The sequence below is a fragment of the Lotus japonicus genome, chromosome 4 (genome assembly GCF_012489685.1).
Source record: "Lotus japonicus ecotype B-129 chromosome 4, LjGifu_v1.2".
NCBI classification, from domain to species: domain Eukaryota; kingdom Viridiplantae; phylum Streptophyta; class Magnoliopsida; order Fabales; family Fabaceae; genus Lotus; species Lotus japonicus.
In genome coordinates, this window is record NC_080044.1 from 82972673 (window position 1) to 82992164 (window position 19492).

General features: G+C 36.0%; 4 protein-coding genes and 5 non-coding genes across 14 annotated transcripts; all 9 read right to left on the reverse strand.

Moving 5' to 3' along the window:
* Nucleotides 1–469: 469 nt before the first annotated feature.
* Nucleotides 470–3929, reverse strand: LOC130714035 (uncharacterized). Its single transcript, XM_057563885.1, has 6 exons — nucleotides 3806–3929; nucleotides 1933–1969; nucleotides 1805–1823; nucleotides 1323–1400; nucleotides 1120–1224; nucleotides 470–833 (listed from the first exon to the last, which is right to left on the reverse strand). Exons 2-6 carry the CDS (start codon nucleotides 1935–1937, stop codon nucleotides 717–719), a joined length of 324 nt encoding a protein of 107 aa, XP_057419868.1. The 5' UTR covers nucleotides 1938–1969; nucleotides 3806–3929; the 3' UTR covers nucleotides 470–716.
* Nucleotides 2151–2234, reverse strand: LOC130716387 (small nucleolar RNA Z159/U59). Its single transcript, XR_009012003.1, has one exon. It is a non-coding gene; the product is annotated as a small nucleolar RNA Z159/U59 (small nucleolar RNA).
* LOC130716390 (small nucleolar RNA Z159/U59) lies at nucleotides 2401–2485 on the reverse strand. Its single transcript, XR_009012006.1, has one exon. It is a non-coding gene; the product is annotated as a small nucleolar RNA Z159/U59 (small nucleolar RNA).
* LOC130716389 (small nucleolar RNA Z159/U59) lies at nucleotides 2671–2754 on the reverse strand. The gene has a single exon (XR_009012005.1). It is a non-coding gene; the product is annotated as a small nucleolar RNA Z159/U59 (small nucleolar RNA).
* Nucleotides 2878–2960, reverse strand: LOC130716388 (small nucleolar RNA Z159/U59). Its single transcript, XR_009012004.1, has one exon. It is a non-coding gene; the product is annotated as a small nucleolar RNA Z159/U59 (small nucleolar RNA).
* On the reverse strand, nucleotides 3167–3250 carry LOC130716386 (small nucleolar RNA Z159/U59). The gene has a single exon (XR_009012002.1). It is a non-coding gene; the product is annotated as a small nucleolar RNA Z159/U59 (small nucleolar RNA).
* A 1724-nt stretch (nucleotides 3930–5653) lies between the features above and the next one.
* LOC130714037 (transcription factor IIIB 60 kDa subunit-like) lies at nucleotides 5654–10059 on the reverse strand. Of its 3 annotated transcripts, none has more exons than XM_057563890.1 (6): nucleotides 8269–10059; nucleotides 7617–7697; nucleotides 7283–7393; nucleotides 6678–6767; nucleotides 6207–6257; nucleotides 5654–5956 (listed from the first exon to the last, which is right to left on the reverse strand). In XM_057563890.1, exons 1-6 carry the CDS (start codon nucleotides 8392–8394, stop codon nucleotides 5924–5926), a joined length of 492 nt encoding a protein of 163 aa, XP_057419873.1. In that variant the 5' UTR covers nucleotides 8395–10059; the 3' UTR covers nucleotides 5654–5923. The 3 variants fall into 3 exon arrangements, with proteins under 3 accessions (XP_057419873.1, XP_057419872.1, XP_057419871.1); XM_057563889.1 differs by having other exon boundaries at nucleotides 6115–6257; XM_057563888.1 differs by lacking the exon at nucleotides 5654–5956 and having other exon boundaries at nucleotides 6040–6257.
* Nucleotides 10060–10205: 146 nt separating this feature from the next.
* Nucleotides 10206–13297, reverse strand: LOC130714036 (elongation factor 1-gamma-like). 2 transcript variants are annotated; one of them, XM_057563886.1, is made up of 8 exons: nucleotides 13142–13297; nucleotides 12806–12861; nucleotides 12539–12688; nucleotides 12388–12448; nucleotides 12175–12227; nucleotides 11933–12034; nucleotides 10973–11474; nucleotides 10206–10815 (listed from the first exon to the last, which is right to left on the reverse strand). In XM_057563886.1, the coding sequence occupies exons 2-8, from the start codon at nucleotides 12812–12814 to the stop codon at nucleotides 10436–10438; spliced, it is 1257 nt and encodes a 418-aa protein (XP_057419869.1). In that variant the 5' UTR covers nucleotides 12815–12861; nucleotides 13142–13297; the 3' UTR covers nucleotides 10206–10435. The 2 variants fall into 2 exon arrangements, with proteins under 2 accessions (XP_057419869.1, XP_057419870.1); XM_057563887.1 differs by having other exon boundaries at nucleotides 12806–12864; nucleotides 13142–13281.
* A 1061-nt stretch (nucleotides 13298–14358) lies between these two features.
* Nucleotides 14359–19381, reverse strand: LOC130711215 (vacuolar fusion protein CCZ1 homolog B-like). 3 transcript variants are annotated; one of them, XM_057560738.1, is made up of 10 exons: nucleotides 19050–19381; nucleotides 18864–18957; nucleotides 18602–18785; nucleotides 18457–18495; nucleotides 18246–18355; nucleotides 17900–17995; nucleotides 17340–17798; nucleotides 15891–16046; nucleotides 15397–15626; nucleotides 14359–14699 (listed from the first exon to the last, which is right to left on the reverse strand). In XM_057560738.1, the coding sequence occupies exons 1-10, from the start codon at nucleotides 19229–19231 to the stop codon at nucleotides 14669–14671; spliced, it is 1581 nt and encodes a 526-aa protein (XP_057416721.1). In that variant the 5' UTR covers nucleotides 19232–19381; the 3' UTR covers nucleotides 14359–14668. The 3 variants fall into 3 exon arrangements, with proteins under 3 accessions (XP_057416721.1, XP_057416720.1, XP_057416722.1); XM_057560737.1 differs by having other exon boundaries at nucleotides 18451–18495; XM_057560739.1 differs by lacking the exon at nucleotides 18457–18495.
* Between the last annotated feature and the right edge of the window lie 111 nt (nucleotides 19382–19492).

Sequence of the window (19492 nt, forward strand, 5' to 3'; positions counted from 1 at the left end):
CATGATGTGAAATGCTAATGTGGAGAGAGAACTTCATATAAAGGTGATTTTTAAAAGTTTTTTTTAAAAACTACAAATTTATTGCCCATAACTAATTTTAACTACTATCCTTAATCTTTAAAAATTTGGTAAAAGCGATAGGGGACACCAAGGATTGGATAATGACTTAAATCAAATGTGTAAATTATAAAATAAAATGAAGTTGCATTCCATTTAAAGAAATTCACAACACTCCGTGATCAATTTCACAAAACAAAACCTTTACTTTTATTTAACTTCTACACAAACACAAAGACCCGTGCTTCCTATTTCTGAGCATTGATGGTGTATAATACTTTTGCTTCCAATTTCTCTTGCCTTTGTTAACATTTATAATGCATTGTGCAAAGAGAAAGAAAAAGAACTAATGAAACACAAATGATATGAATCCCACAGAAGATCATTGCACTACAACCTTCTTCCACTGCAGTTGATCACTAACAATTTTTCATTAGAGCTGCTTGTGTCATACAGGTGCAGACATCAATACAAAAATACAAAATAAGATGTATATCAGAGGATTCTGCTACTAAATCAATACTAGAGTCCATTAATGAAAGTGCCCTCCACATCCAACTTAGATGCAGCCAATGAAAATAGATATCCAAATACAAATGGAACTCGTCATTGAAGAATAGACCCACATCACAATCTATCTATATGTCCATATCAAGTCATCACTTGGGGTTCCTGAGAACAATTATCACAGAATCCCCTCTAAGGAACATTTTACTTATAAACCTGTCCTTGTTGACAGGTTGGGCCTTTTTCTTTCCTTTACCAGTCTTTGGCACCTGGTTACACACACACAACACATTTAGCTGATGTAGTAAAACCTGTTCGTACGCAAATCAAAGAGCACAAATTGAAGCTTATCTCTAGTGCTAGATTAACTCCAATAAGTACCTTTTTAGTCCAAATCCAAATGAGTTCTTAGAGCTCGTTTGTTTGGATACAGGCAAAAGAGCACTTATTGGATCTTATCAAGTGTTTTTTCTAGCAGATAAACTAAGAGCTCTTTGTTCCATATAAAATCAGGCTTAAGTAAGGGTAAAGAAAATCAAAATAAACAAAGAATACCTCAGTCCACATTTCCCTAACATTTTCAAGAACCATGTTGCAGTGCCTATCAAAAGCCCTGACACGACCCAGAAGCTTCTTGTTATTTCTACAATTTATCAGTACCTACACAGGTTGACGTGTTAGGGTAAAACCTCACATAAAATGCCTTCTACTGCCTCAGAATCCATAGTACTATCTAGTCTAATGTAAAACAAACATACCTGAGTATTATTTTTAACACTCATCATCAGAACAGAAAGTGGTCCAGTGTTGAATTCCTCTTCTTCATTCTTAGTCGTCTGTACAAGAAAGGAAATGTCCAGGCCATATGGTCACATATCACCAAATTAATTAATGGAAACATGTCAACTAAATTACATGCTTGGAAATCCTACTGATGAATTTTTTGTTCATAACTTGAAACCCAATCTAGGAAAAACGATTTAGCCATCACCACAAATAAAAATCAATTTCCTCCCTGGAAAAGCGATGGTATAACTGATATCGGGAAATACAAAAGATAAGATGCTACTCAAGATCAGGTCAAATTGTACAAAACCATGATTTCATGTACATAAATACAGATGTTCAGCACACGAGGCTGTGTAGATAGAAGATGGAAAACATGCACAACAAGTACAGTGTCAAGATCATGATGTCAAACTTAACATGATAAATATCCTTGAAGAATAAAAGAACTTACATCTTCCTCCATTGGCCGGCTTGAGAGCAAAAGTAGGGGTTCAAAAAAACAAAAATGTCAAATATGAGATAATAACTAAAAGGATAATAATACAGAATTCACGAAGTGGACAGGAAAAGAAGAAATACCTCATTTTAGCAGGAACTGAACGGCAGTAGCAAAATGCTGCAAATAAAATGGAAACTACCATAAGAAAATCGGAAATAATAAATTGAAGCAAGAAAGGAAGAAACTAAGGCATTAAAAGACTAAAATTTTAAATAAACTCCAATGAATAAAAATATCATAATACAGAAATTATAGAAGGAAGATGCGGCACAAAGGGAAAGATAAAAAAGATTAGCAAGCCTCTTCAGTTCAGGTCTCCATATAATTTCCGCATGGATAACTCGGAAGAACGAAAGTTATTTTTCTGATCATCCTCAGAGGCTATTTAGGTTGGTTTCAGAGCAGGACAGGCTTCAGACAATTAAACTCATACAAGCAGAAGAGTTGATCCATTAATAAGGCAGTAAGCAAACAGGTATATTGCAATCAAGCTTAGCTAAAGCAACTGAATATAGTGAACATAAAACTGAAGGAAAACATGTAAGAAAGCCTCTTCAGTTCAGGTCTCCATGTATTTTCCGCATGTACAACTCGGAAGAACGAAAGTTAATTTTTTTTAACATCCCCAGAGGCTATATTTGAATGGTTCAAGGCAGGACAGAGTTCAGAATACATAATATACACAAGTACAGGAGCTAATTGATAATAAAACAGTAATACAAACCTGAATTAAAAGAGCTTAAACTGTTTTCATTAGTTTAAATAGACGACTAATCATCCTCATAGGGAGGAGCAAGGAGGAAAAGATGTATTAGAAAGCCTTTTCAGTTCAGGTCTCCATGTAATTTCCGCATGGGTAACTCGGAAGAACGAAAGTTATTTTTTTTATCATCCTCAAAGGCTATTTAGTTCGTTTCAGGGCAAGACAGACTTCAGACAATAAAACTCATACAAGCAGAAGAAGGGACATAATATTGTGAAACAAGATAGTAAACAAAAAAATGAAGGAAGACATGTGTAAGAAAGTCTCTTCAGTTCAGGTCTCCATGTATTTTCCGCATGGATAACTCGGAAGAACGAAAGTTATTTTTTGATCATCCTCAGAGACTCTTTTAACTGGTATTGAGATAGAACCACATATGTAGACTAATGAACATGATTCATAAAACTAAGAAAAACTCAGATCATTCAGATAAAAAAACAGGATGGTTTGTGTCAAAACTTAGCAGAAAACCCCAAAACTAGCATATAAATTTTATCAAAACAAAACACTACTTATCTCAAAGGGGACAGTGAGGGAGGAGGTGTAATAAAGCCTCTTCAGTTCAGGTCTCCATGAATTTTCCGCATGGACAACTCGGAAGAACGAAAGTAATATTTCTGATCATCCTCAGAGACTTTTTTACTGGTATTGAGATGAAAGCAAGAATATAAATACTAGTGAACATGACATTAACGAAAGTAAAAATTCAAACTCAAAGGCCATCAAAATCAACAAGGGTTCAGATCAAGACTAGGATTGGTGTAAAAATCTTAACAGAAAACCCCAAAACATTAGCATAAGAACCCCATGTGACTCCTAAACTCTCAGATCCAAGGAATAAGCACTCAGGAACATAAAATCATTTTTAATCATACTAGAATGAAAAACAAACATGAATTATTATAGACTGTGTCTCTTCAGTTCAGGTCTCCAAAACAGTTTTCATCATGAATTGTCTAAGCTAGATCGGATCAACATCAGAGACAATTTAAGCACACTAAGACAATCTGAGGCGCATTACTTGTATTGCAACACCCTACCTTTGTAGAAAACTCTAGATGGTAAAGCAGACCCAATTAACTTTAGATGAGATTGTTTTGTACATTCAACACATTTCAGTACTGTTATTTGCAGAGAGCGCGATGATTTTCATTGTTCAAAAGGAAAATGGAAGAAGAAAGCGTGCTTACCAGAGGAATTTCGTACGGCGGAAGCTCAACCAGTAGAGTTAGATTTAGGGTTTCGAATATTCAGCTCAGGGTACAAGATGATGATGATAGTTCGGGTTTAGGGTTTTTAAAGCCATATCTCCAAGTCTTTTGTTTACAATTTGGGCCTTTTGGGCCCCTCTTTTTATTTGTCCATCCAACCGAAACAAAAAAAGATTTAAAAATTACTTAATAACTATTTAATTTATCTTTTTTTTTGGAAGGAAAATATGTGTTAAATTAAATCAAAGCAGGAAATTTAACGCCCACAAAAAAAAGCCAAATACATAAGAACAAACTAAAGGCGACAAACTAGGGGAATCTCTTCCACTCGAACTAAATTGTCAAAGGTTGAAGCTTTTCTAGCTAGATAATTAGTCACAAAGCTTAAGCTCCTGTGAGCGAAAAAGGATATCAACAAGGTCAAAATACATTGGAATAGAGCGACAAACTGAAATAACCAAAGCTATAGAGGAAAATCCTTTAGAACGATGTCGCCACCACTTAAAATGTTGCAAATAATCGGTCTGAAAATAAATGGATCTGGAACTGGATCCATTGCCAGCGTCATAACCCAACGAAGACCAAGAACTTTTGGCAACTCAGTGATTGCAACTAAAATAGGAAACGAGGAAGTTGAAGCCAAGACCTCTCCATTTGCATCCCCGATAATCATCCCAAGACCCGTTACTTAAGCATCTCGAACCGAAGCATCCACATTGATCTTGATCCAATCCAAAGGAGGACAACGCCACAATGAAGATTGGTGCATAGCAGGCATGAGGAACCTCCAAAGAAGGTCGCGACAACGCAGACAAGCAGCCCAAGCCGACACCGAGTCGCACGAGAAAGGGGCTCCATACAAAACCACACGATTCCTAACTTCCCAAATGACATAAGCCATCGTAGAGAAAGAAGCATGAACACTGCAACACTCAAACAACAATTGTGAGAACTTGGGGAAAGTCTGCACCACCTCAAGATGAAGGCCCAACGAAGATGCTAACCAAACGCACCTGACAACTGGATAAAAGAGGAGAGCATGAGAGGTAGTTTATGTTTCCAACCCGCAATAAGGACAAAAAGGATCAAGGTCAATGCAGCGATGAACCAGCTTGGAAGAGCAGGTGCTTTCGATAAAATTATTCCATCCAAGTGGAGCTGCTTGGGGCAAAAACCGCAGTGCAAATAACGGTGGTCATCCCTAAATATGCAAATATTCTATGGTACAAGATATGTATGTACCTAAAATAATGTATCTCAGGATGTCAGTTGGGCCTCATTGGTTAATAGCCTTGGAGATGGTGGAAAAAGAAGAAAAAGAACACATGGTGTTAATGGATCCGTTCCTTCTCTAGAGTGTTTAACTAGCAAAAACAAATGGTTGCCTTTAATGCGAAGACCACAAAGAATAATATGCCAATAGGAACTCATTTCAAGTACTATGCATCCTCTACTCCTTGGTTTACCACCATTTATCTAAATCAATCATATTTGTGAAAAACCAAAATTCCACTAGTTGTTGGAACAAACATTCTTAATGTGTAGTCTCTAACGTGTATTTTTACCTGTCTTTTTTTTTTGTCTAAACGTGTATTTTTACCTGTCTATAAATGTGTTCTTTCACCGGTTGTTTATATGGTCCATATAAATTTCTCGAGACGTTATGTTTAATCAACTAGTTCAAAATCGCAACATAAGATGAAAAATAATTGCCCTAAACTCTCATGTCATGTCTGGAAAATGGATTCAAGGTCACACAAAACTAAGTGCATGTTTGGAAAACCTTCTACCATTGAATCTAAAGCTAAATTCGATTATGAGGAAAAGTTTATGTGAATAGCGATAACGTATTAGAATTGATTATGACGAAAAAAAGATCCAAGCATGTTACAAGTAAAAACAACCTTTGAAGAGTAATCATAACTATAGCCACCATATTCACAGTCATATGTCTCGTCTGCATTTTCTTGATACAAAGTAGATTCATATTCTCTATCCATATCACCGTCCTCAAATTCGCCCTCTGATCCTAGTTCATCATCTGATTTTGTCCCCTAACTCTGGCTCAAAATTATCATGATTTTCAGAGGGTAGCTCCTATTGTACTTTCTTGGGATTCTCTGAATTATCCTGTTAACAATAAGAGTTAAATAAAAGTAGTGTAATATGTTATATCTTGATACAACTTTTCCCATCACTATGTGAAAAATATATCAAAAGAAAAATCAAATGCATTTGGATTTTAAATTCAAATGACACAGAAGATTAAGACAGTGACTTTCATTTACATCAAGTAAATATGTGTATCTCATCTCTCATCTTTGTGGAACTATGTCTGCACATACGTTGAAAAGCAAAAACAGTTGAAGGAGAGAATTACAGTTCCGAATAATTTTTCCAAGAGATCAAAATTGACTTTGCTTTCGAGCCTCTGCAACATGATACATGTAAAAAAATATCATTAGTACTAATATACGGCCATTTTCAGAAGATACTATGTAGCGAAAGATATCAATGCAGCAAAGCTACGCAATCCCTCAATAAAGATCATATGTCGACAATATAGAATTCAAACTACTAATTTGATCCAAATCAGCTTCTTAACTTAAGAGATACTCTTGATTGAAAATGGAAGAATTATGAATTCAATTATTAAAAGTCCCCATTTTTCAGTTATTTTCACAAGCATTTTTTTCATTATCACCTCTAAGAATGATACTAATAATAACTACGTAAAGGAGAAAATGACATTTTCACTAAAGAATATATATGCATAGCAGGAAAGGAGAAGGCATCATAATTATTTTAATAAACAAAATATATAAAAATGCATCTGTTTTTTGATAAATACCTTTCTTTTCAACATTCGGCTTGAGGCATCTGGAGGAGATTGAGCAGGACCCATGCTTTTTTCCTCTTGAAGTTGTTTCTGTCTCTTTTCCTACAGATGTGCATGTTTCATATTGAAAATACTATTACCCTGAAGTCTTGCAGTTTATGCAGCATATTTTACAACCAAGGAAAAATTACACACATACACAACCCTCAATCACAAGTGCAGGCACAAAACCCTCAATCACAATACGATGGTTTCTTCAATTCATTTGGGGACAGTCCCAGAGAAGAAATTACAAAGTATGACTTTTAGGGTTTAGGGCATGTCCATCCATTCCACAAATCTTGGATCTTCTAAACAACTAATATCTAGTCATTCCTGGTATTAGCACTGGCTGAATGAAAGTATCATATCACAACAATTTCAGTCGCAAATGCATCACCAATACCATTCATAGCAGGTAACTGAAAATCTGTTAAAAGAATAAATGAATCCTATATATCACAACCAATCTTCAAGAGAGATGAGTATTGTGTTTGATAGATTCACTTAATTTAATTCTTACTTTAGTTTCAACACACATACAAAGAACACAACCAGAAAAGTAATTCAAAAGCTACCTTTCTGGATTTGGCCACAGTTGCACCAACAGATTGAACAAGTTCTCTCGCTGCAAGGAAATCCTCAGAACAGTTTTGGAAATTTGCCTCAGCTTGCTTGGCTGCTTCTTTCTATAGAAGAATAGAAGTTAAGCGAGATCCACTACACATTAATCTATCACATAAGACAAACCATGAAATGGAAATCCAGAGGAAAACACATTACAAGTAACAAGTATAAGCAAAAAGGACCAACTTTAGGGATTAAATAATGATAGGAAGTGGAAAAACTGCCATAGAGCTTTATCCAACAATATCTAAACAGAAAAAGTAAATATAATTAAATATTCAGTACCTCAAGATATTCTCGATTCATATCTTCCCATAAGATCTTCTTCATATTCTTTTCCTCCTCATTGAGAAAGTACCCATCAACCTAGGCAGCACACGACATTATATCAAGGAGAATAATCAAGCATAATAAGCAAGTCAGAGACATGACATATATCAAGAACTAATTAAATATAATCTGCCCAGTCCCTAATAGAGAGCAAAGCATAAAGAGCAGTATGGCTGCAAAATGAACGTTTTGCAAGAGTTGGCATGAACCCCATACTTGTCTTCCTACCCATTCTAATGAAAAATCCATACTTCTTACCACCCGATGCAAAGAAAATTAGGTTCCTAAAGGAAGCACCACAACTATTTACTGACAAGAAGCTGCTGAAAAACCTTCATTAGCAGCAAGATAAGCTAATTGAAACACTTGAAAATTTTAATTAGATACTTTATTCCCCATGTATAATCCACCTTCCTACATAGACTTACAATACTCTTTGCACATAAACTTTTGAAAACATGATGCTTCACATAGACTGAAATTTACAAACACTTCTCTAGGAGTTGTTTACGTAATAAACATCTCCCTTAAAAACACCTCACAGAAATCGTGGCAAGAAAAACAGATAAGAAAAGCCAACAGATGAAGCATGGAACTTGTTAATAACCTCTTGATCATCAATATCAGAGAGACTTTCTGATTCGCCAAGAGATTCCGAATTCATATCATTGTTATCTGACTTAGCACGCTCACCATCTTTGGTGGCCATATGTACATTCACCCCTGAAAGCATTTGAAAGAAAGTAGGATTGAAAAACTGAAAGCAGAGAATTTGTAGCAGATGTGTGTGTGTGTGTGTGTGTGTGTGTGTGAGAGAGAGAGAGAGAGAGAGAGAAGAGCATCCACTAATCCTATTAGACTCATACGCATGTAACTCTTCTATTCATATCTCACATAAACCATATGATCCTTTCACCACCTGAACAAACAAAAAATTCTAGATTTTTAAGCTAACTGATAGGCTCTTTGAAGATCGTCCATGGGCATCATGTGGTCTAGATGTAGTTGATTGCAATGGTGTTAGATGCTCATTTATACGGCTTGACAGAGGTTCATGTCCATGTAAGTAAAAGGTTAAAAGCTTCACCTAGATCACATTTCAACCAAGACAGTTACTCTCGCTATCAGGGGTATTCTTTCAAGGGTGATTTGGCAAGGGGGTTCCAAAGGCTCACATACTAAACAGAAAGTATAGGATCTCGATTGCCTAATGCTGCCACGGATATCCAAGGCTCCTGATATTCACATTATACGATCTCGATTACCTAATGCAGAATGTAAACCCTATTCTACAACTTGAAATCCATCACTCTTGAAATCCTAAGGCAGCAAAACCTTTAAATATATCAAAATTTATTGTACCATTGTATTAGCATGCCCTAATTATCCATTGCCATACTATTCGGAAAAAAGCAAATGTTAGAAGATAATGTGAAAATAAATATAAAAATTAGAATCGTTGGTTCGGAGTGAAATATTAGTGAAGTTTGTTAAAGTGGTGCAGAAGATGATGTAGCATTAAGCAAAGTCGTAAAAAATGATATGAATTTTAAATTAAACAATCTAATTAGTTGCTTGAATTAAAGATGGTAAGTATACGACCTCTATAAGATAGAGCATTGCGAATTGAACCTAGTATGGGTAGATAATATATAAGAATTAATTTATGGTGTCATTCTAAAAAATGAGACTAGTTATAATTTAATTAGTAATCAAGCAACTTCCCTTATCAAATTTGTTAGAAAAAACCAAGTTAAATTTAATGATTGGACCTTGAAAAATTCAGAAGATCCTATGCAGCTGAACTCACGTTACAATACAAGACACCAAATGTGAAAGTAAACATGACCTAAAATTAGCTTCTCCAACACCTACAGTCTACCGCAATCATGGGTTGGATGGGATGAGTTTGTTATCCGTTTCTCCTTCAAACTTAAAGTTGAAAAACCTCTATGCTTTCGAAATATCTTTTCCTTTTTAAGATTTTTTAACTTCAAACCAACAACAATTTTTCAATCAAAAAATAGAAATTAACCTCTTGCTTTTACTGCATTAAATCTTTTAACGCATTTCCATGTGTTAATGTTTCAATAATATTACTATTTAACACATTGTAACACCACTACGTGCCTACCAGCTTTGGAAGATGTTCACAAGATACAATCAAGAGTAATGAATTAAACTTCAGGACATAATTTCAAAATTTTCAACAAATATAATCAAATAAATCAAATAATAGTATCTTGTAATAGCATCAGTAATAGACGTATTGAACCATTAACTATTTATTGTAGTTTAAATTTGACAGTAAAATTATTCATTAGCTGCATTTAGTTTATTAATAAACAACCATTTTCGACCTTAAATTTTGGCTAGGCACCTAGATAACCTAGCCTACATGCACGAGCGCAAGTTAATTAAGCCACTGCATGCCTACAGCTCGTGAAGAAGTTTTCAAGTTCACAATTCAAGCAGAGGTAGGGAAAAAACACTAGCAATACCAACAAAGCCATGGCTCCAACCAGGGTAGGAGGAGAGAGGAAAAACAAAAACAAAATCATTGTATTTTCACACAAGCCGACATCCAACACAAAATAGAGTACTTGTATAAAGTCTCAGATATAATAAAAATTAAGGTAGAATATCAAATACTTAAAAGTTTGAATGTCGCTCAGGAAAGAAACCAGATCCTACCAAAAACGAAGACAACTTGTCCAGTTATAAAAGCATACCCTCAAAAGGGTAAAAAGCATACCCTTCCAAGTAATAGCTTTTCACTTGAAGCACTTGGCATCCAAAAGAGACTCGCCCTCAAAAGGTTCATAATCTTCAATCATCTGATTGACACGCTCCTTTTGAGCTTCATCATTGATGTCAACCTTTGTCCACTCATAAAGCTCCATGTCATAGCACTCATCAATGACAAATTGAGGGACTTCTTGGCCACGGAAAAGCCACAAGCCCTTCACCTTAAATGGAGGCTCTGATCCAATCACAAGCATCTTTCCAAATGCATACTTGCGGGCCAAATCCATTCGCTGAAGAAATCCACCAACCTTGTTCAATGTCACAAAGGAAACAGTGTTCTCACTGTTGTATTTGTAATCACAGAACCACAGAGAGTATCCCTCGGGATCATACATGTCCCAAAATCCTGCAAGATAAGAGGATTTAATAATGATTGTCATATCACGACACGACATTCTCTGAAAGAATATTCCTAACCACAAATTTTGTAATGAATATAAGCTACAGTCATAATCCTAACACTGAAGTTGATAAACAGACAAAAGGGGATAAAATAACAATACCTTTGATTGCGACCTCACGGAAGTTGGTTTTAGTGTTGGAGTAGAGCCTTTTCCACTCATCCAGAACCATCTTACTTGGAGGAAGAAGATCAAGGGGATTCTTGGCTTTGGGCTTGGGGGCTACCTCCTCTTCTTCTTCTTTGGGCTCTGGCTCTTTCTTGGCCACTGCCTTAGGCTCACTCTTTGCCTTGGGCTTAGATTCCTTTGGCTGGGAAGGCTTCTTAGCAGATTGAACAGCTGGTACAGCTTCAGCCTGCTTGACCTGACCAACAATCTTTCGGAAGTTTGGCTGATTGACCAAGGTCCAAAAGTATCTCTCAACATGAGGAAACTCAGATGTGAAGCTCTTGACTAGGATATAGGCAAAACCAAGATACAAATTGCATGTCAATATTATGTCAGCCAGGGTCACAGAATGCCCAACTAGATAAGTATTGGTGGCAAGGTGGCTGTTCAAAGCACTCAAAGCTCTCTTCAGTGAAGTAATTGCAAATTCCTCAGCCTTCATACAAACACAAAAAAGATCAGACTAAACTGTCAAGCAGACAAGTTGGAAAGAACAAAAAATATGAAGAACTTAGGGGAGTTAATTTGAGAATTTTATTTTATTTTTTCATTTCATTTATAAAAAACTGTATTTTCATTTTGTTTCCCATTATTAAAGATTTGTACAAGACAATATGAAAACAATAAAAAGTTGCTTTCCAAGGTTCATACACACATTTAAAACAAAAAAATGACAAAATACAAGGCAGCACTTGGTAAATAAAAGGGAAAATAAGAAATGGAAAGAGGAGACATTTTATAAAACCAAAGAAATCCTGAATAAACCAACTATGACCAGATGAATTGGACATATATCCATATTCATTTTAACTGCAGCATAACTTTCCATTATCCTCAATGTGATAGCATTGACAATTAACTAAACTGACATGTTTGATGGAACTTGCAACTTACTGGAGGAAGGAATGGTGCATATCCAGCTCTTGGATAGTACCACTTGGCGATATTAGCATCAATTTCCATAGATGCAAAATCAATCCATTGTTCAATTTGAGCCTGGTACATTAAAACATGAGCACATCAGATAATAGAATTATCATAGGAACACAAACATCCTTTTCAGAAAGTAAAATACACAGCATGAATTACACCAATGATAATCATATGACAAATTTGAAGGACAAGACAAGACTTACATATTCAATCAAAGAAGACCCATACAAAGTGTTGTCATCCTTTGATCGAGCAACTGCAGCAAACCAGTAATGTTAATAAAAAAACCACAACAACCTCCCATGCATGACAACAAAGGTATGACAATATGATTGAATTAGCTTTGGTAAACTCTTAAATCATGGCATTATGGTTCCCAAAGCTAAAGCAGACAAACTGAAAAAAAAATTACTTACCATAACGAGCAATAGCATTGCTCTCAAATACAGGGCCATCTGGGGTTTCCAACACTGGGACCTGAAAGAATAAATAATTATTTAAGTACAAGGTGAGACATCTAACTCAGGTAAATCAATATATGTGAAGCTATGGATATAGATATAATACCTTTCCAATAGGATTCATTTTGAGAAATTCGGGAGTCTTGTTAGAAACACCCATCTCGAAATTTGGGGCCAACTCAACTTGCACACCAGCATACTCTGCTGCAATGAGTGCCTTGTAGGCATTTTTGTTTGATTTCCCTGCATGCAAAATCTACAGAACGAACAAACAATTAGATAAAAGAAAAACGAATCAAGTGTGAAATCCAGAAAAGTACACACAGCATAAATCGATCGGAGCAAAAACGCAGTGAATTGTGATTGCACTCACCAGCGACATGGCTCCAAGTTAAGATGCGCAGCGCACTCTTACGCTAAGATCTGAACCTGCTAATCAAACATAATCAAGAAATTAAGCAAGATTCAAAGTCCGTGAAGCTAACAAGAGAATCAATCAGAGACAAACATAATTGAAGACACAACATGGTGGAGTGGGGTGGACGAAGAAGATCCAATTGAGATTGTGAATGGAAAAACGCTAAGTTAGATGAAAACCCTAGTTCGTAAAGCAGAATCAATTCGAGATTTCGATTTTGAATGAGATTGTTGTGTACATGCAACCCTAAAAGCATGATTGACATTGATAGAGGAAGAAAAGCGTGTTCACCTGGTGAGGTTCGTGGGGAAGAAGCACGATCAGGATTCAGAAGAGTGAGTTGGGCGCTGAGAGGAGTGAAGGCAACAAGGTTGATAAGAGGTCGGGTTTGCCGACTAGGGTTTCTTGAAGGCTTTATCTCCAAGTCTTGTTCTCGCTTTGGGCCTTTTGGGCCTCTCTTGTAATGTATCCAACCCTCAACCAAAAATATATCTTTATGAATTATTTAAGAATATCATTGATATTGATTCAGTTTTTATTTTAAAAATCAAGATTTTTGCAATCTATTGATTAAGATACATAACTTTCGAAAAAGAGATAATGAGTTTTTTAAAAAAAAGAGATAATGAAATAACTTCATGATATTCAATAATCCTTTTCAATAGGATAACCCAAGTTTATTAACACATTTTTATTGGACAAAAAACTCCAACTCTCTCTTCCTAAAAATAATTTAAGTGATAGGTATCTATGCAATTCTCTTTATATGTTTATGTTTATATATGGGGCAAGGCCGGATCTGCATGATAATTAATAGGACCCGCCCAGCAATAAGCACGGATCAGTCGCTGAACTGCTAGGCTAGGGCTTTGAGGGGCAACCCAGCACACCCATCGACATACTATATCATGATAGGGCAAGCCAACCCCTAGTTATGGGGTCTGTCCACACCGTTAAGGATTAAATTTAGAATATTTTCTTGTAAGGACTCTTGAGCCGATGATATATGAGACATAAGAGTCCAATTAGGTTGAGAAAGATTCCCCACTATAAAAGGAGGGATTATTCAAAAAAAAAATGGAGGCATTTTCCTTATAATGAAGGTTGGATTATTATTAATCGTGGCAACTTGAGAGTGTAAAAGAAGGAGAGATATTCAAGGGAAATCTCTCAAACTTCTACAAAAACTATCATTTAAAATTTTCAAAATTATTATTAAAATTTGATTTATAATAACATATTAGCACTAGAATTGTAAAAATATTGCTAATTTTCAAAAATATGTATTATTTTTAATTGTTAATATAGTCAAACACATAGTAATTTATAATAAAGTTTATATGTAAAAGTTACAAACATAAATTAGAGATATTTGGCCATTGATAAAATTTTATGAGGGTATTATGCTCTCTTCTTTTTTGTTCCAGAGAATCAAAATGCACCATTCGCCAAGCTTTTTGTCATGTTTTGTTCCATCTTAAAAATATAAACGAAAGAGAGCACATATGTTTTGTTTGAATAAAAGCTCCAAGAGACCAATACCATGTCATTGGCGAGTTGCTCTGGGAATCGACGGAATTTAAGAATTTTGTTTCAATAGCTACTGGTTACAAGATTTGATTCGGCATTCTTGAGAGTGTAAATTACACTTAATATATACAGAGAGATGTACACACAACAGAACTCTTTCTTCCTTTCTTAAATTTACTGGTGAGAAAATTCAACAGTGGAAAACTTCCGGACCTTATTGAGGAAAACAAGGTCAGAAAAGCAGCTATGCATGCCATTCCTCAGTCGAAAAACTTGGGTTTCCTTTCCTCAGTCCAGTGAAAAAGCTCCACTGCAATACCTGAAATATTCAACAACAACGAAGTAAGAGACAATTCATCTTTTCAGTCAGCTTCAGGAGCATCAAAACTCCTGTAGTACCAAAGTCTCTATGCTCTCACTTATAAGGATTTGATATTTAGAAAATGAGATAAGGAAAAACTAGCCAATTATAAGACATGTACCATTATTTTAGTGAAGGGAGTACATGATACAATACTGTAGATTATTCCCAGTTTAGGGATGAATACTCGGGTCTGCCAAGTATTTTTTATATCAGGGAAGAGTATTTCTTCATCTAGGTTAAAACAGAACAGAACTCATTGGCTTGAAATCTGAAATATTATGAGGTTTTTTCCTCTTTGCTTGTTTTCTTGGCTTTGTTACATTATAAGAAGAATAGGGGTAGTGCCGTAGTGGTGTGTTTGAGTAAACAACTTAATTAAGCGCTTATGACAAGCTAATTTGAAAATAAATCGGAAATAAGTAATGGATAAGCAGAAACTCCTATTTATAAGCAAATCTAAAGAGATTATGAAAATAAGCTCAAAAAACTTATAGTAGGTCATAAGCTATTTGCATAAGCTCTTCCAAACACTTGAATAAGCGTTTTTGCTATAAGATAAAGCTCAAATAAGCTTTTCCAAACAGGGCCTAACAATATATGCATGAGAAGTAAACTACTAAAGCACATTAATGATAGGAAACCAGTTGGATACCTGTTGCTAAACTTTTCAACAGCATCTGAGGCATATAGAAGGGTTTCATTAGCTTTCTCTAGAACAATGTATAGCTCCTTCCCTCTAGTGACTCGAGAAATAACCCAGGCATTATTTTTTGCTCTGATGCACACCTCTAGATCTTTCTCACTACTACGGCTATCTAGCTTCGCCCAACTTTTCTCCAACTCAACCTCTTGTCTGAGCTTATTCATAGCAAACAAGGACTCCTGCACCAGGCACAAAAATGAACCAGAGCTTAGATGTTTTCAGCTAATTCACACGCAAAGAGAGCATTAGTGAAAAGTGATAATTGTATTATAGTGCCATCCACAAAGCAGCGCCATTAGAAGTCTGACCTCTAGAAGTTGAACTTGAATAACAAGTCATATCTTTCGATTTATAAAATGCATTTCAAACATTATTGGTTAAATGGGGCGAAAAAAGTTAATGGAAAAAGGGAACCAGAACACAGCTCAATGCCAACACCACACCTTAGTCAAAGTTGTGACTTTTGTTGCAGGAGAAGCCCTGGATACATTTCTATCACCATCCACTAGTAAATAACGGTACCCGCTGACATGATACGCATTCTCACCACCCCATCCTTTGGATAGTTTCTCTTCAACTTTCATTATCTTAAGTGATGCCTGATGTATTCAGCAAAGAAAAAGTAGATGCTCAGAGAAAAAGATATGACTACTAGATATTCCAAATTAAATTTCCTATGCTTAAAACTGAAGAACCATTGTGCATTGTTGATCAACAAGAATATAAGATTCTCAAGCAGATTAAATTGGAATCCTGATCAGTAATGAATATTTAGAACCAGATAAAAAAAATGAGCACTATAAACCAACAGCAAACCCTAAAGAGTACTATAGAAATTGCAATATAGTATTCTGCCAGTTGAGCACACAAGATAGTAGACGTGTCAGCATCTCCTCAGCAGGGTACCAGGCATTTGAACTTCAATTAATTATTAGTATAACAAAAATAAGCACAAATAGTTTATTTTCTTTTCTGAAGTACTAAAGTATCATCCTTGTATAGCCAACATCAATATCAATAAGTGGTTCATCAGACAACCATTGATCCTATTTTTCCGATTCTCCACAGCTTCAACACTTCACATGAAATCACTAAACCAACTATATCAGGGGGACACTAATGCAAGTATGCGACAAAGCATGGATTTCTATTGTATAAAGAATCTATGAACATTTATTAAATACTTTCCTCAAATATATGCCATCATATATACTGTCTGCTATCAAAATAATAATGCTTTACCTAAATTAACACAAAAATAGAACAGAAAAACAACAGAATGCGACTACATTACAGAAGCAGAATAATCCACAATCCCCTCTTAATGAAATACTCTTTCATGTTTGTCACTAATGGAACCACAAATAAATCTTGTATATGCTATTAAATTGAACTCGGTAATAATACAAGATACACGGGTAAGTAATTCCCTGTGACTTGGGTAAAGATAACCCTACAGCAAAAAGGAGTTCTGTCAGGGGACTCTAGCATGCAAGGAGTTTGACAGGGTCATAGGGACTGGTATTTTATTACACATAATCAGAAAAATCTCCCTTGTCTACAACACTACATAACTTTGAGGGTCTGCAAACCTCCTGCCCAAAGGCCCCAATTCTCAATGACTAGATATCTCTCCCTCTTAAACCCCCTTCTTCTTTATAGGACACACGCATTATTTCTCTAAATACCCAGCCCCCAACTAGCTTACTAACAAATGCTAACAGATATGAAATGACACCAGATAATTATCCCAACTAACTAACTCAGGGTTTACCTCTCAGGGTTCAACCCAACAGGAAAGTTTAATGGAACAAAAACACGACAATATTCTGTTTCCCTATGCATGGTTCATATTATGTGTAAAAGTAATGATAATTCATAAGGAAACTGACATTTTCTAGAACTTGCTGCTTCACTGCCGACACACCTTGCTCCCCATTAGGTATGGAAGATACAGGAATGAGAAGCATCAAAGTAAGACTTCTATGCTGATAAGCACAGAGATACATTCTCTCTCCAGTCTGTTGAAGCAAAACTGTTGGGGTGGCAAACACCCAAGTACCAACCTCTGCACCCCATAAATCAGTGACAAGATAACCATCTTTTCCTTTGGACCACTTGTCACGCTGTAAGGGACGCACAACAAGATGATGGTCATCTATACCAGGGGATATATTAGATGAGCCATAAAAACTTTCAGACACAGTGCTTGGATGGGCCACGTTAGACTCCGTAGCAACATTAGATGCAGTGTTTCCTTTCCGTAAGTATGACCAAGAACTTGCCCCAGAAGATAGAGCATGCGGAGTCAACCTTAGCACAGCGTATGTGAATAAATTTATGGTATCATCCTGAAAAAAGAGTCAACAGTAGTAACACAATGAATGACCAAGCAACTTGCCTAATCAAATTTTTTGTCATAAGAAAATTGTATTTGAAAGCTAAATCATACAGGAGATAGTGTTGTAGACACCAGCAGGTCTTGAAACAAAATCATAGAGTAGCAGGCAGTGTTTCCAGCAGAGGATTCGAGCACACTGATAAGCGACTGTCAAAACAAGAAATCAACAAGTGGAATTTCATAAACAAGCCAAACTTTAATAAAAAAAAGTAGCTGTAAGATTGTTAGTAGCTTATGTGGACAGTGGGATGAAAATGCACAATCACTTAATGATAAGAATCTGAAGCTTTAAAAAACTTTCAAAAATAAAATTGCAAAATAGAAATTCTGAAGCTCTACAGTCCTATTTTTGGCTAATGTTTGTATTTTTTATATCACTGGTTAAAACTTATCTAACCTGAACCTCAATGGCAGCCTCCCGACCTATTGTCAACATCTGCGCAGTTCCACATTCCTTTAAGCAATCACGGAATGAAGGTAATAGGAGCTTTTTCCCCGCAAAAAAATCTGCCTCAAAGAGAAAATGAAGGTTTGAGAGACAGCTACTTGAGCATAATGAGGTAGCAAGATCCAAAGGAAACCATTTGAGACAGCAACTTCACCATTACCACAGCAGCAATAATCCGACGGAGACGGCTTTTTACATGCTGACAATTATGACTTACAATGAAATAGTTTGAATCATAACTCTAATGACAAATGATGATTTATCAAATTGACAATTCACATGCGTGGTCTGGTATGATGACTTACCCCTCAGATAATCCATGATAAAGGAATGCAAATGACGTCTTATTAGACCTCCAGCAGGTTCTTTGTCCAGCATTGTTCTTATAGATCCATGAAACATGACAAAAAGTGAGTGAATTTCCTTGAGAAGTTTTCGCAACGCGTCATCTCTCCATATAGGTTCTGTGTCATTGGTTTTCTCCACCACCTAGAAGAGCACAAGTGAAGTCACAGTGGAAAGAAACATGGTATAAATCCAAACGAGAATGGGGAAAAAGTAACAGACCATGACCATCCATATATCAGGTTCAGGCTCGTAAAACACATGAGAATGTCGTTCAGCTTCGATGACCTCGCAAGCAGCCTCTGGAGAGAAAATCCTGCAAAAGAATGAATCAATTAATTCAATTGAATTCATCAGCACCAACTGCAACTGCATTTGATTTGTGTAATCAATTAATTAATTAGGTACCTGGTGAAAGTGATGAGACCTTCACTGAGACCAATGAGAGAGAGTTGCTTGGAGAAAGGCAAACCCGCGGGGAAGAAGAACAAGATCTTATCGAGTTCCTGACCTTCGTGTTGGCCTCTCCTCAAATCGAATATGCAAATTTCGGTCGATTCGTTTGAGTTTGAATTTGAAGACAAACCCATTTTTATCAATTCAAGGGGTTTAGGTTTGCGTTTGTTTCTCAAATCTCACTCCTACTTCTTCTTCTTCCTTCTTCTGTTTCCTGCACTGCACCCACCTAACTCAACTCAACCCTTTCTCTCTCTCTCTCTCTCTCTCTACAATCCCAAGCATTAATTTCACAAAGGGTCTTTTATATTTGAGTGCAATTATTCGACAAGAAAAAAAAGGGTTCTTTTAAATAACATAAAAAATCCTTGTCAGCGAGTTGCGACGGAATATCC